A 14,895-nucleotide genomic window follows, 5' to 3' on the forward strand; every position below is an offset into this window, starting at 1 on the left:
AGGTAGTTTCCCTCTATGCCCATTTCCTGGAGAGTTTTTCTCATAAATCGCTGTTGAATTTTGCCAAAAGCTTTTTCTGCATCTACTGAGGTGATCACATGGTTTTTATTCTTCAATTTGTTAATATGGTGGATCACATTGATTGATTTGTGTATATTGAAGAATCCTTGCATCCCTGGGATAAATCCCACTTGATCATGGCGTATGATCCTTTTAATGTGTTGTTGGATTCTGTTTGCTAGTATTTTGTTGAGGATTTTTGCATTTATATTCATCAGCGATATTGGTCTGTAGTTTTCTTTATTTGTAGTATCTTTGTCCGGTTTTGGTATCAGGGTGCTGGTGGCCTCATAGAATGAGTCTGGGAGTGTTCCTTCCTCTGCAATTTTTGGAAGAGTTTGAGAAGGATGGGTGTTAGCTCTTCTTTAAATGTTTGATAGAATTCACCTGTGAAGCCATCTGATCCTGGACTTTTGTTTGTTGGAACATTTTAAATCACAGTTTCCATTTCATTACTTGTGAATGGTCTGTTCATATTTTCTATTTCTTCTTGGTTCAGTCTTGGAAGGTTATACCTTTCTAAGAATTTGTCCATTTCTTCCAGGTTGTCCATTTTATTGGCATGGAGTTGCTTGTAGTAGTCTCTTATGACACTTTGTATTTCTGCAGTGTCTGTTGTTACTTCTCCTTTTTCATTTCTAATATTATTGATTTGAGTCCTCTCCCTCTTTTTCTTGATGAGTCGGGCTAAAGGTTTATCAATTTTGTTTATCTTCTCAAAGAACCAACTTTTACTTTTATTGATCTTTGCTATTGTTTTCTTTGTTTCCATTTCATTTATTTCTGCTCTTGTCTTTACGATTTCTTTCCTTCTACTAACTTTGGGTTTTGTTTGTTCTTCTTTCTCTAGTTCCTTTAGGTGTAAGGTTAGATTGTTTATTTGAGATTTTTCTTGTTTCTTGAGGTAGGATTGTATTGCTATAAACTTCCCTCTTAGAACTGCTTTTGCTGCATCCCATAGGCTTTGGATCATCATCTATTCATTGTTATTGGTCTCTAGGTATTTTTTGATTTCCTCTTTGATTTCTTCAGTGATCGCTTGCTTATTTAGTAACATATTGTTTAGCTTCCATGCATTTGTGTTTTTTATGTATTTTGCCCTGTAATTGATATCCAATTTCATAGTGTTGGGGTCAGAAAAGATGCTTGATATGATTTCAATTTTCTTAAATTTACCGACGCTTGATTTGTGACCCATGATGTGATCTATCCTGGAGAATGTTCTGTGTGCATATGAGAAGAAAGTGTAATCTGCTGTTTTTGGATGGAATTTCCTATAAATATCAATTAAATTTATCTGGTCTATCGTGTCATTTAAAGCTTGTGTTTCCTTATTAATTTTCTGTCTGGATGATCTGTCCATTGGTGTAAGTGAGGTGTTAAAGTCCCCCACTATTATTGTGTTACTGTCAATTTCCTCTCTTATAGTTGTTAGCAGTTGCCTTATGTATTGAGGTGTTCCTATGTTGGGTGCATATATATTTATAATTGTTATGTCTTCTTCTTGGATTTATCCCTTGATCATTATGTAGTGTCCTTCCTTGTCTCTTGTAACATTTTTTATTTTAAAGTCTATTTTATCTGATATGAGTATTGCTACTCCAGCTTTCTTTTGATTTCCACTTGCATGGATTATCTTTTCCCATACCCTCACTTTCAGGCTATATGTGTCCCTAGGTCTGAAGAGGGTCTCTTGTAGACAGCATATATATGGATCTTGTGCTTGTATCCATTTAGCGAGCCTGTGTCTTTTGGTTGGAGCATTTAGTCCATTCACATTTAAGGTAATTGTTGATATGTATGTTCCCATTACCATTTTCTTAATTGTTTTGGGTTTGTTTTTGTAGGTCCTTTTCTTCTCTTGTGTTTCCCACTTAGAGAAGTTCCTTTAGCATTTTCTGTAGAGCTGGTTTGGTGGTGCTGAATTCTCTTAGTTTTTGCTTGTCTGTAAAGCTTTTGATTTCTCCGTCGAATCTGAATAAGACCCTGGCTGGGTAGAATAATCTTGGTTGTAGGTTCTTTCTTTGCATCACTTTAAATATATCATGCCACTCCTTGCTGGCTTGTAGAGTTTCTGCTGAGAAATCAGCTGTTAACCTTATGGGAGTTCTGTTGTATGTTCTTTGTCGTTTTTCCCTTGTTGCTTTTAATAATTTTTCTTTTTCTTTTTTTTTTTTTGTCAATTTGATTACTATGTGTCTCGGCATGTTTGTCCTTGGGTTTATCCTGCCTGGGACTCTCTGTGTTTCCTGGACTTGGGTGGCTATTTCCTTTCCCATGTTAGGGAAGTTTTTGATTATAATCTCTTCAAATATTTTCTTGGGTCCTTTCGCTCTCTCTTCTCCTTCTGGGGCCCCTATAATGCGAATGTTTGTTTGTTTAATGTTGCTCCAGAGGTCTCTTAGGCTGTCTTCATTTCTTTTCATACTTTTTTCTTTATTCTCTTCCATGGCAGTGAATTGCACCATTCTGTCTTCCAGGTCACGTATCTGTTCTTCTGCCTCAGTTATTCTGCTATTGATTCCTTCTAGTGTATTTTTCATTTCAGTTATTGTATTGTTCATATCTGTTTGTTTGTTCTTTAATTCTTCCAGGTCTTTGTTAAACATTTCTTGCATCTTCTCAATCTTTGCCTCCGTTGTTTTTCTGAGGTCCTGGATCATCTTCACTATCATTATTCTGAATTCTTCTTCTGGAAGTTTTCCTATGTCCACTTCATTTAGTTGTTTTTCTTGGGTTTTGTCTGGTTCCTTCATCTGGTACATAGTCCTCTGCCTTTTCATTTTGTGTGTCTTTCTGTGAATGTGGTTTTCATTATACAGGCTGCAGGAACATAGTTCTTCTTGCTTTTGCTGTCTGCTCTCTGGTGGATGAAGCTATCTAAAAAGTTTGTGCAAACTTCCTGATGGGAGGGACTGGTGGTGGGTAGAGCTGCGTGTTGCTCTGGTGAGCAGAGCTCAGTAAAACTTTAATCTGCTTGTCTGCTGATGGTTGGGGCTGGATTCTCTCCCTGTTGGTTATTTGGCCTGAGGCGACCCAGCACTGGAGGCTACAGGCTCTTTGGTGAGGCTAATGGTGGACTCCAGGAGGGCTCACGCCAAGGAGCACTTCCCAGAACTCCCATTGCCAGTGTCCTTGCCCCCATGGTGAGCCACAGCCACCCCCCCGCCTCTGCAGGAGACCCTCCAACACTAGCAGGTAGGTCTGGTTCAGTCTCCTCTGCGGTCACGGCTCCTTCCCCTGGGTCCCAGTGCGCACACTACTTTGTGTGTGCCCTCCAAGAGTGGAGTCTCTGTTTCCCCCAGTCCTGTTGAAGTCCTGCAATCAAATCCCACTAGCCTTCAAAGTCTGATTCTCTGGGAATTCCCCCTTCTGTTGCCGGGCCCCCAGGTTGGGAAGCCTGGTGTGGGGCTCAGAACCTTCACTCCAGTGGGTGGACTTCTGTGGTGTAATTGTTCTCCAGTTTGTGAGTCACACACCCAGCAGTTATGGGGTTTGATTTTACCGTGATTGCGCCACTCCTACCATCTCATTGAGACTTCTCCTTTGTCTTCGGATGTGGGGTATCTTTTTTGGTGAGTTCCAGTGTCTTCCTGTCAATGATTGTTCATCAGTTTGTTGTGATTCCAGTGTTCTCACAAGAGGGAGTGAGTGCACATCCTTCTACTCTGTCATTTTGAACCAATCAGTGCTTGGTCAAATTTAAATTGGTAAGCAAATTTGGGACATTAGTCACTGTGAAGGTTACCAAATCTATCCCATTCATTCTTCTTATGACAGAGCCTCTTGGCTGGTCTAAACTTGTCCTTCCCAGGCTGGTTCTGGGCCCAGTCCAGTGCCGCAGTCTCCTTTAGCTGGTAACCGATAATTTCTCCCCAATTTGAGTCTTCAGAATAATGAATTTTGTTATGGGATACAAGGAACATATGATTAAGTAATTATTTTCTTTTCTCTCTGAAGGATCATCATTAAAAAGTAAAGCTTTCCAGCCAATGGCATTGAAGCTGCCCGTACACAGCTCTAAGGGGCCCTTTGCCAGCTGGCCTCATTAAATCTCTGATGTGCTCTCTGAGTTTTGTTGTCATGGTGTGTTCACTCTTGGACACTTTTGCATTTCTGTCCCAGGGCTTTTAGGTTCACACCTTCGTGTTTCTCCCATCCTGGGCTTTAACTCTTTCTTAGGTAGAATTTTGCCTCATGTCTAATCCCACATTTATCAATTACTGTCTTAGAGAAAAAGAATATTTTCCACAATTGCTTTTTCTCTTTTTCTGAAAACTTAAGATCCTGATCCTTTCTCTCATCCCAGACCAAACTCTGAGAAGGAAACAGTTGTGTCTATAAAGCGACAGATTTTCCTTTTTATATGCAGCACCCTCCCTCCCTGTTCTCCTGGGTAGTGCACTGTGGCTTAGCTATCATTACTCTGGGTGTCATATAAAGAAATTCATTCTGTGAAAAGCCTGAGATTTTAGAGAATGGAGAATCATAAAACTAAACCCTGTGGATAAAGCCTGTCTTCTGTGTTCTGTGTGACCAATGACAGCAGAAGACATTTGGGAACCCACAAGAAGAGGCAGAACATGGCAAAGAGTTTCTGACACATAAAGGTTCTTTAATAACTCTCTTATTTGAGTGGTTTTATCACTTAGAGAGGCAGAGGTTATCTGTTTTCTGGATTTATGGTAAGTAAAAAGTTTTTATTCTGCATATGCCTATTACGAATTATGATTTTTGACAGGTTTTTTTTTTTTTTTTTTTTGCGTTACGCGGGCCTCTCACTGCTGTGGCCTCTCCCGTTGCGGAGCACAGGCTCCGGACGCGCAGGCCCAGCGGCCACGGCCCACGGGCCCAGCCGCTCCGCTGCACGTGGGATCTCCCCGGACCGGGGCACGAACCCGTGTCCCCTGCATCGGCAGGCGGACCCCCAGCCACTGCGCCACCAGGGAAGCCCTTGACAGGTTTTAAACATTATATTACAATATTATTGTGTTACAAACGTTTGGTTTCATTCTTCCAATGAATGTGGTAATATACAGAACACTTAACTAATAGACTGAGCACTAAAGAGTAAACAGCTCAGAAATATTCATAATTCTGGCTAGGAAAGACGTTTACTCCAACTGACACACAGAAAGCTTTCTTAAAAAAAAAAAAAAAAGTGCTGTCATGCTAGATCCACTTACCTTATCCAATCAAACTCCTCAAGATCAAAACTTTAGAAGTGACTAGAGTTTCAGGTCATACAGAAAAATCATCAGGGCTCCATATTCTCAAAAAGTTTTAAAAGTTTCAATTTAAAAAGTGACACATAACACACCACTGTAAAGCAATTATACTCCAATAAAGATGTTAAAAAAAATATAATAAAAAGTGACACATGGCAAAGAAATTTACACTGATATTGTACAAAAATGTAAAATGAAAACACAAATATTTTCACCTCCCCAGATCTTTAATAGCTACAGCCATTTGCTGTTCTGGCCAAATTGCTGAAGATTGTGCCTAATAAACCTTCCACAAAGAAACAATGATATTTAGTTCTGTCCTGCTCTTCCCATTGAGTCACCTGGCATGTAAGGGCATCCAGTAAATACCAATAAATACCAATTTTGCATAGTAGTTCAGAGAATGGGCTTTAGAGTCAGACAGTTCTGGATTTAAAACCTAATTCTACCACTCATTATATGTGGCCTTGGACACACAAAACTTAACCTCCATGTGCCTGTTTCCATATCTGCAAAATTGGGATCCTAATACCAACCTCATAAGTTGCTGTTAGCTTTATATGTATATACACTTATATTCACAAAGGAATATTCACAAAGGAATATTACGCAATGTCAAAGTAAGTGAATTACAGCCATATTCAGTGAGATGAATGAAGCTTGGCATTATAATGTTAAATGAAAAAGAAGTCCTAAAAGATAACATACAGCATGATTACCTTTTAATAAGTTTAAAAACAACTAAAATTAAAAATATTCTTTCTTACTAGAGGAAAGCAAGGAAATAAAGAACATGGGATTCAGGATCATGATTATCTTAGGTAAGGATAGAAGGGGATGGAATAGGGCTGGGAAAAACACATGATGAGGTATACATCACCATCAAGATCCTGCCTGTTGTTTGGAGTAGGAAAGTCTCTATTTATTATTGTATTTTAAAAATAGCTAAATAAAATAAGAGTCAGGCATCAATGTAGTGAGTTTAATGAATGGTGATACTGAAAACATAAACATGCTTTGAAGAAATAAAAGAGCAAAAAGCATGTGATAATCTCTGGTACTTTTGAAAGAAAAATTCTATGATTATTTTCAGGCACTAAGATGCACATGGTAAATAATGAATTAGGGGTAGTGAATATTCCCTAGTGGCTACAAAGTATTTGTTAGCAAACGACTAGAACTCTTTAAGAATTATTCAATGATTTGGAAGCCTAGAGATTTTTCTCTGTGTCTCTCTGTGTCTCTTAATCTCTTTTAAATTTGTTACAAGGACCTAGCTGAAGATAATGTTGAGGACACTGTATAAGCCTAAAGCATAAAGCTAATATCATTTGGCAGCGCCCAATTTTTATGTAACATCTTTGGGCTTATAATGTTGAGATTTCTATCCTTTACGAATGCACCATTACAAAAAGTAGAAATAATGATTTACATGTATGAACTCATAACCGCATAAGATAAATATTACCAGCATCCCATTTTATAGATGAAGGAACTGAGGCACCAGGGATCATACAAGAAATATGATCAAGGTCACACGACTGACTGGGGCCATTAACCAGTTCACTAAAGCTGCGATATAGATACTATAGAGAGAAAATAAATTTCACAACATCTAGCCTACTGATGACCGGGATGTTTTATATGGTACCTGTTAAGTTCAAACAACACAGAGGGAAATATCTGAAGACTCCATCTCCCTGCAATGGGGGGGTTAGAGTGAAACAAGCGGAGGTGAAGTAACAAATCATCTGGATGTTAGATTTTAGATAGTGAAACCCATTTGCCTTGGCAAGAGACTTTTTAACTTCTGGTTTTAACTTCAACTCAGTGGCAGACAAGGAGTTCAAGTAAAACAGTGTGTAGATGTGTAATGCAGACAGTTTACTGAGAAGTACTGTGGTCTTACCTTGGAGGGGGCCTCCTCTTGGGTTATGCAGGTGAGCAAGGGGGGCCTGTCTGTCTGGCAGAGGGAAGGTGAACTACATATGACTACGTTCTCTGATATGCAGATTGCTGGAAGACTGCAGAGCAGAATGTGAGATGACTAAAACCTGGTCCTAGAAGGCTTTGAGAAGAAATAGTTGCTTGGTCTCAAGAAGTTCTTTCCTTCTGGATTTTCCCCTTTCTCCTCTTTCAGATCTGTTAAGCCAGCAAATTCATGTTTGCAACCCCAAAGCCTTGGGCTGACACCAGCCAGAGTTCGAATAATCACTGCAGTTACAGGAGGGTTCAAGCAGTACAGGCCAGTGTGGCCAATGAGAACAAAGATTTCAACTTTAAACTGCTTTTGAATAGATATTGTGTAAACCATGGGAACAAACGCTTCTTCTTCATGGACATACAGCGAACACGTACACAGCCATGTGGCTAAGTTTGACATTTTTCTAGAGTGGAAAATGCCTCTAATGTAGGAAACACTTTTACTTTATTTCTTCCTTCCATAAATAGTTGATTCTTTCATGTGTAAAAATTATGTTCCTTTTGTTAGCATTAATGGTCTTATCTTAAATCATGTGTTTTTATCATATCAATTTATGGAAGTATTTTTAGCCACATTATTTATAGAACATTTAGGTCTGCCTTTCAAAGTCCTCAGTAATCTTTAGTGTTTGCTGGTCTGCTTTTAATTTATCAAAGCCCTCCTTCAACAGGCGTTGCACAAAACACACAAGCAGCAGAGATTTCCCCTATACAATGTGTATTTGATACGCTTAATGTTCATCTTTATACACACACAGACGTTGGCATATAAGAAATGTGGAAGGTGCCTATAAATTCAAGGAAACATTTAAGAGCACAGTGATACATAGATACACGGGTATAATACTTTACGTACTTGATAAATATTTTATCCCTACCATAAAGAAAGCTTTTTATAAACTTTGATTGTTTTTTATTACCTTAAAGTATTGCAGTTGTTTCTCAGCATTCATTGTTCCTTCCTTTTCTTGTCTCAGACAGGAATTGAAGATGAAAAGCTCTGTATCTCTTAGCCACCCTTTCAGTTCTTTGATCCTGACCTCCAGCTGCCTTACCAGGCTTCCGCTTTCAGGAGAGAGCAGGTCACGTGCACCCGACCCACTGTGCCCTGCCATTGTGTCCTGGATCTTCTCTCCTAGGGTTTTCTAATGCATCAGATTAAAAACAAAAACAAAAACAGCAAAAAACAAAAACATTGATTAGCGTAGGTACCAAATACGTATCACAGTTTGGCTGGTGACAAGAGCCACCTGGAAGGTGTCTGCTGCACCTCCCACCTCACAACTGACATTCAGTTCAGATTAGCTCAATGTTCCATTTAGGATTCGATTCTCGAGCCGTGGGTGTTGTTCTGACTACCACTAGAGGCTTACGAAGACGTCATTCACTTCTAATTTCCTCTAACAGAAAGGAGCTTTGACCCAAAAGTTCACCATGGTCACTGATAAAAACTCATTTCAATTCTCATGAAAGGAGTTTACAGTAAAAATTCTCTGCAAAAAATCTTCAGGAGATAGAAGTTTGAGTTTAATCAATATACTAAAGAGGCCAAGAGTAGACTATGCATGGAGAATTAAATTCCTTTTTTTTTTTTTTGTTTTGTGAGGTACAATTCCCTAAACCTTATGACACAGGACTGTTAAGAAGGGGTAGCCTCCTTGGTGCTGTTGATTTTACCTGACCTAGAAATTGTTCAACCCTTCAATTCTTCCCACTTTGCATTTGTGGATGCTAGACTTTCTAAAATATGTGTTAAAATAAGCCCCAATCCACTATGCTAGAAGCCTGCTTAGATGAACCACTATGGCATGAAGGTACAGTCAGGAAAGGCTTTTTTTTTTTTTTTTTTTTTGGTGGAAAACACTCTGGAGAATCAGGACGAGTTAATCTATAATGATGAATTAAAGCTACAAAAATAGGCTTTTAAAACACAAATAAAATTAAGTCAACAAACATTCATCTGCTGTGTAGTGTTCCGTAAATGGTATCTTTAGGAGAAAAATCGCCTTTCGTGGCAACACCCTTGTATTTTCATGGTGCAAATATTGATAATTTGAAGACCCTCAGTGGAATCCAGATTTAGCTATTGTTTTTATGCTGTAACAAAAGTAGCAGCAGGAGGTGAAATCAATGCCCTTGGAGGGTAGGGTCACAAAAAAGAATTTATTGCCACTTTTTTGTTCTGGAACAGTTTGCAATCATAAATTCTTCATAAACAGAATACTTCAGAGAATGGTCCATCTTCATAAATATACGACAGAGGACATCAATTTCATTTAATTCACAATTTGTGTCAGCACAGCAGATGCCAATGCCTGCCTTGATAGGGTTGTTTAATATGCAATTGAGACAGAGTAATATGCAGCACAGGGGACAAAATTTCACAGATTAAACTGTACGCACCACTGACATTTCATTCTAATGTATTTCCATTCCACACTGTTCACCTTAGATGAAAGTAATATTAAAAACCATATCCCTCTATTTTACTATTGTTAGAAGTTAAAATCCTTGTCTTTAAATTTTTTTCATGCCAATTAAAATGTAATCATGCCAATTAAAGCAGTATGCCTGGTGGTGGTAGTGTAGCACAGGTTTTGTTAAAATCTTCCCAGCACCCTTCTCTCCCCAGAAATCATTACAAAACTCTGCGTACTGCATTCGAATGATATTTTTGTTAAAATGACAACCATTTTTACGGTATCTGCCTCATAAAGGATAGCTAAATATTCTGTTTCTTTTTTTAATGTTATCTTGATTTAAAATTTTTGTTTAGGGAGCTATATACATGACATACTTCAAACAATTTTCCAAAAAGATTATTGTTAATTATTTATCAAATTAGAAATAGATATGTGAAAATACAGCACAGGCAGACTATCGCTTTATCTATCAAGCATGTAAAGTTGCTGCTCTCATCTATTTAGTAAACAGTCTTTTAAAATGTCAGACACTAACCGCATTTCTCCTGTATGAGATCAATGAATTCTGTAGAATTTAGTAGGTTCTGATTTAAATCACCATATTATAAAATGAAAGCCATTAATTACTATTGAAAAGTAATGTAACAATAGGTCAGAGTAAAAACTTTTAACGTTTTAAGTTACTTTGCACGATTGCAGAGTGTGGTGAATTTAAATGAGAAAGCAAGGATTTCAACTTGCAGTTTTTTAATCACCTAGATTAAGCATGGCATAAACTGAACACTGGCATTCCTCCAAGTCATCAAGGTACATGGAGAGCTTTTTATTCAAAATATTTTTGGAGTATTATTTCTTTAAAAATTAAAAGGCAGGAAAGGGAAGGCATGCAAAATCATGCTCCATAACTGACACCACCCATACTTAGCTGTTATAATTAATCATTTAAGTAATTGACAAATTTAGCTTACCCTTGATTTGAAGTGAAGGCAATTTAGGAGAGAAGTTGATGAAAAAATACAGTTTAACCTCTCTCTCTCAGCTGTCTTCCTACAAAAGGACAGTACTGTCTCCTGCACAGTGCCATCCTGGTCTCTGGGTAACAGAATCTCTATATTGCCTTTTTGCCAGATTCTTGCATCTCAGTCTTTGGCCGAGACCCAGCCCATCATTGCGTGAAATGAATTACATGAAAGTTTTTTTTTTTTTTTTTTGGCTTTTGTTAAAAGTGAGCTGGAAATTGAGGCACAAAACAGAGGCCGATTTAATTCTGCAATTCAGATTTGGGTCAAGTTTGCATCTTTGTTTTTGTGGCTTTAGTGTGACTTGAAAGCTATAGTGACAACTCCACTTTTCATCTGAAGGGTACAGTAAATAGTTAAACAGTGGATGTCTCTAACATGTACCTTCAGAATAAATTCTATTAACATTCATTCAAGCATGACAGTCAGTGTATATCAGGATATACTGTATTATAGTTGACTTGGTGCATGCCCATAATACATGGCGTATTTTACTTACCTTTTTATGTATTAAAGAACCAAAATTATTAAAAATCTGAGAGAAGACAAGTTCAGAGTAAAAAAAAAAAAAAAAAAATCAACAGAAGAGGAAAAGCTGTGTTTTTCCCCCATAATAGCATGAATAGCTTGTTTGAAATGTAGGTAGTGAATCGAAAGAGAGAGATAGTTGTGCCTCAAATTAGAAATCAGACAGGGTGCTTCACAAAAAATGTACACATAACCTACAAACAGTAATAAAAATGCAAATACCCCAAGCAGTTCCCATTTTTCATTAATTGAATCCACTTTTTCAAGGAGATCATTTGGTAGTAAAACGCCACCTTTCTTCAAAGCTTCAACCTTACTAAGCAGCTCCGTCTTTTTCAGGTCCCTGATGGACATTTCCACACTGTATCGCTAAAACGGGAAGAGAAAAAAAAGATACCATTAGGGAAAGAGGTGTTCTTAGAAAATCTTTGAGCACAGAGTTAGTGAGGCTCATGGGTGTTAAAAGTTTGCGTTTCCAATAAAATTAATGGGGAGGCTAAACTAAGAAACTTGAGTAGTTGAGAAAAATTGCTGAAAACAGTTAAAAATATACAAATTTCTCACATATACACAAACATCCAAGGTATTCCATTTAGTTGACTACGATTTATGTCTTTCCAAACTAAAGTTTGTACACACATTTGATCTTTATCTTAAAATACTCCAAATAGGAACATACCTGGTCTAGAGGGATTTAATATCAAAATTAGTTTTGGCCAACATTTGGCTCCAGAGTACTGCCCATCACTCATCTCTGTCTCCCAAAGGACTAGTCTCAGAGTGGTGCAAATAAAATGATCCCTAAAAAGCGTGTAACTTCCTCCTTACCCTATAAGTCCCCTAAATTCTGTTAACTTTTTTTTTTTTTTCATTTTTCTTTTACTTAAAAATTCTGTGTGGGCTTGGAGAAGAGGTACATATAGAGAGGAAAAAACAAAAAACAAAAGAACAGTGTTTTGAGAATGGTTACAAATCTACACTTCCTTATTGATTGCTGTAAAATGTCCCAAACATCACAATCGATTACAGAACTCTCTTCCCGCAATATACATTGTATTCTAACAAACTGCCAAGTGGGTGTCTCCTAAGGGATGTTTTGCTGGTGATAATAAGTGCTATTTAATGTGACAGTTAACTAGGGTGATTCTCTTCAAATAACTCTATTTGGATAACTTCATAGTTAGAAAGTCCTATATTATAGGACAACTATAATTGACTATGGATGCATTTTTTAAATATGCACCTAAAAACAACTCTGAATAGAAAAACTGGATTCTGGTTAGAGTATTAAACATATTTTACAACTTTAGCACATTTCCAAATGTATACTGGCAATCCCTAAACTTCTCTCTTCAATGCATAAAAGTTAGGTTACTGGGGTCCTTGGTAATAATACACCATTGTCCTAACTGAGCTAAGATGAGCACCTTACCAGATCTAATAAGAAATGCTTTTGTCTGGGCAAAGTAGGAAATCAGCACATTCAAAACATGCCCAAGCACTTGGATGATTTTATTCAACTTGAAAACATGATACTGTGTAAGATCCCAAACTAAAATACAATTGGAAGCAGCTTAAAGGAAAAGAAGGTGTAAAATCCCTGTTTCGGTTAATAGGTCCTCAGCATTTTCCTGCATATGTTTGCATACTTTTAGTTTCATATTTTAATCTTTCATTTACACTAAACATGCACATCATTTGTATTATGTAAACTTCTCTAAATGCTAGTCATTTGTGGATCACAGAACAAAATGTTTTAAATGAGGTGATTTAAAGCATTTCGTAGTATTAATGAATGTTGATCAGGGTGTCAGAGTATCCAAAATTACATGAATATGCATAACAAAAAGAATCAAGGGTTGCTTTAGAGCTCTTCCAGAATTTGGCCTGTGATACATGGGAATTCTGATTGTATTTTCTAATGGCAGGCAATTACCAAGACCACATTACTACAACACTTATAAAACACACTGTCCACTCGAGTTTTCTGGACTCAACACTCAACAAGTATTCTAGAAACCTAAATAGTGTTTTATTTATCAGAGTAATGATTGGAAGAGAGGGCAATCTGCTTTATGTAAGCAGAGTCCCATCTAAAGATGATATGGCTGACAAAGATTTACGTAATTAATTTGGTAAGACTTCTTTGACATAATATTGGGGGAACTAGCATTTCAAGCAAGCAGAAGAATCCTATTCAAATCTTTTGCTTATGCCATGTGCATTAATTGACAGAGGGAGTCCTCCAGCTGTGCCACCCGGGATCAGCCTCGACCAGTTACCACTTTCACTTGTAACAAGCTCACCTCCTCTCGTTACCCCAACTTTGAACAGCTCCTCCCCAGCAGATCAGTCAAGAAAGACAACAGTTTAGATGTGTCCCATAAACATCACAGTCTTGTAATAATAAAAATATTAAAAACAATTAATTTAATTTTAGACATAATAAAATAATTTTCTCTATGAAATCTAGTACCGGTAGTCACGGCAACAGCTATTATAAAAGGTTATTACATTAAAAAACTTGTCTTTAAGTATGCTCTCTGTCTTTGTCACCATGTAACCTACTGTATAAACAGACTGATGAAAGATGTGATTGATGGACAATGCCTTCAAACTATAAGAGCTAAGAGAATACAGCTAATTGTTAGATGTATTGGTATGTGCGTGAGAGGTAATAGAATGTCATGTAATTTAAGATGAAAATATTTATTTTAATGTTTGAAGCACTCTGAAGGTTGAATCTGATATAATTTAAGGCCTCAAGCTGTATATGTCATCATGCCAGAGGGTTATATTTTTGTTGACGTTAGTACGTTTTTGCTTTTCTCTCTCCAACATTTTCAGAAGCATTAGAGAGGGACAATCAACTGTCAGCTCTATTAGTTCTCGGTCATTCTATCAAGTAGGGCTACTTTAGCCTGTGGTGAGAAAATAATTTAGTCTTCATATTCATTCCGTCCACAGCAGTTAAGTGAGCAGAGGTTGCCCCACCGTGCCCTGTAGTCTAGGGATGTTATGATATAGACTACCCTTCAATAGTCAAAAATGAGATTAACAAGTTAAAGTCAGATGGCTTTTCTTGAGTGCTAAGGTAAATAAGCATCCAGTATTTAATTTCCCCACAGCACCTGCTGTGGGCCTGTCTCGTCAAAAATAAAATATATTCTATTGAAAGGGCGTATTTACATTATTAAGTGTATTTGCTTGGCCAATTCAATTTTGACTAATGAAGCCTCCTAATAGATATGTGAATGATCTAAATTAAAGACACAGGCCACTCCTATTCTAAATGCCACTCCTGTGTGTATATAGAGATATATAAAGAAACCTTTAAAAACCGAATTAAAAATAACCACAAACACTAGCTCATTTTTAAAGCTAAGAGTTAAAGAAGTTTTTAGAAAATTCTTATTCAGTGCTTCCTTTTTAAAAGCACAAATACTAAAATTGAATTATAAAACAAAGTCAGCCAAAACAGGACTTCTGAAGTAAATAAAATTAGAAATGCATGAAGACTTGATTGAGATAACTTTTTTGACAGTTATGCTAAAGGGATTTTTCCCCCAAAACCTTTTTTTTCCTTTTTTTTTTTGTTAAAAATCACACCGAAAATTCTGCCCAAATGGAGACTGGAACAATGCCTTGAAACAG

General features: G+C 37.2%; 1 protein-coding gene across 1 annotated transcript in view; it reads right to left on the reverse strand.

Moving 5' to 3' along the window:
- AKAP6 (A-kinase anchoring protein 6) overlaps positions 1-14,895 on the reverse strand; it is a gene marked incomplete at its 3' end in the record, with an annotated part of 361,949 nt that overhangs the window by 73,854 nt on the left and 273,200 nt on the right. Inside the window, exons 9-10 of the mRNA XM_082853308.1 lie at positions 11,464-11,610; positions 8,192-8,416 (exon numbers count right to left, since the gene is read on the reverse strand). Coding sequence (XP_082709434.1) covers positions 8,192-8,416; positions 11,464-11,610 — 372 coding nt within the window. The remainder of the gene's footprint in view (positions 1-8,191; positions 8,417-11,463; positions 11,611-14,895) is intronic.

This window comes from Leucopleurus acutus, assembly GCF_964270905.1.
Source record: "Leucopleurus acutus genome assembly, chromosome: 1".
In the NCBI taxonomy this organism is placed as follows: domain Eukaryota; kingdom Metazoa; phylum Chordata; class Mammalia; order Artiodactyla; family Delphinidae; genus Leucopleurus; species Leucopleurus acutus.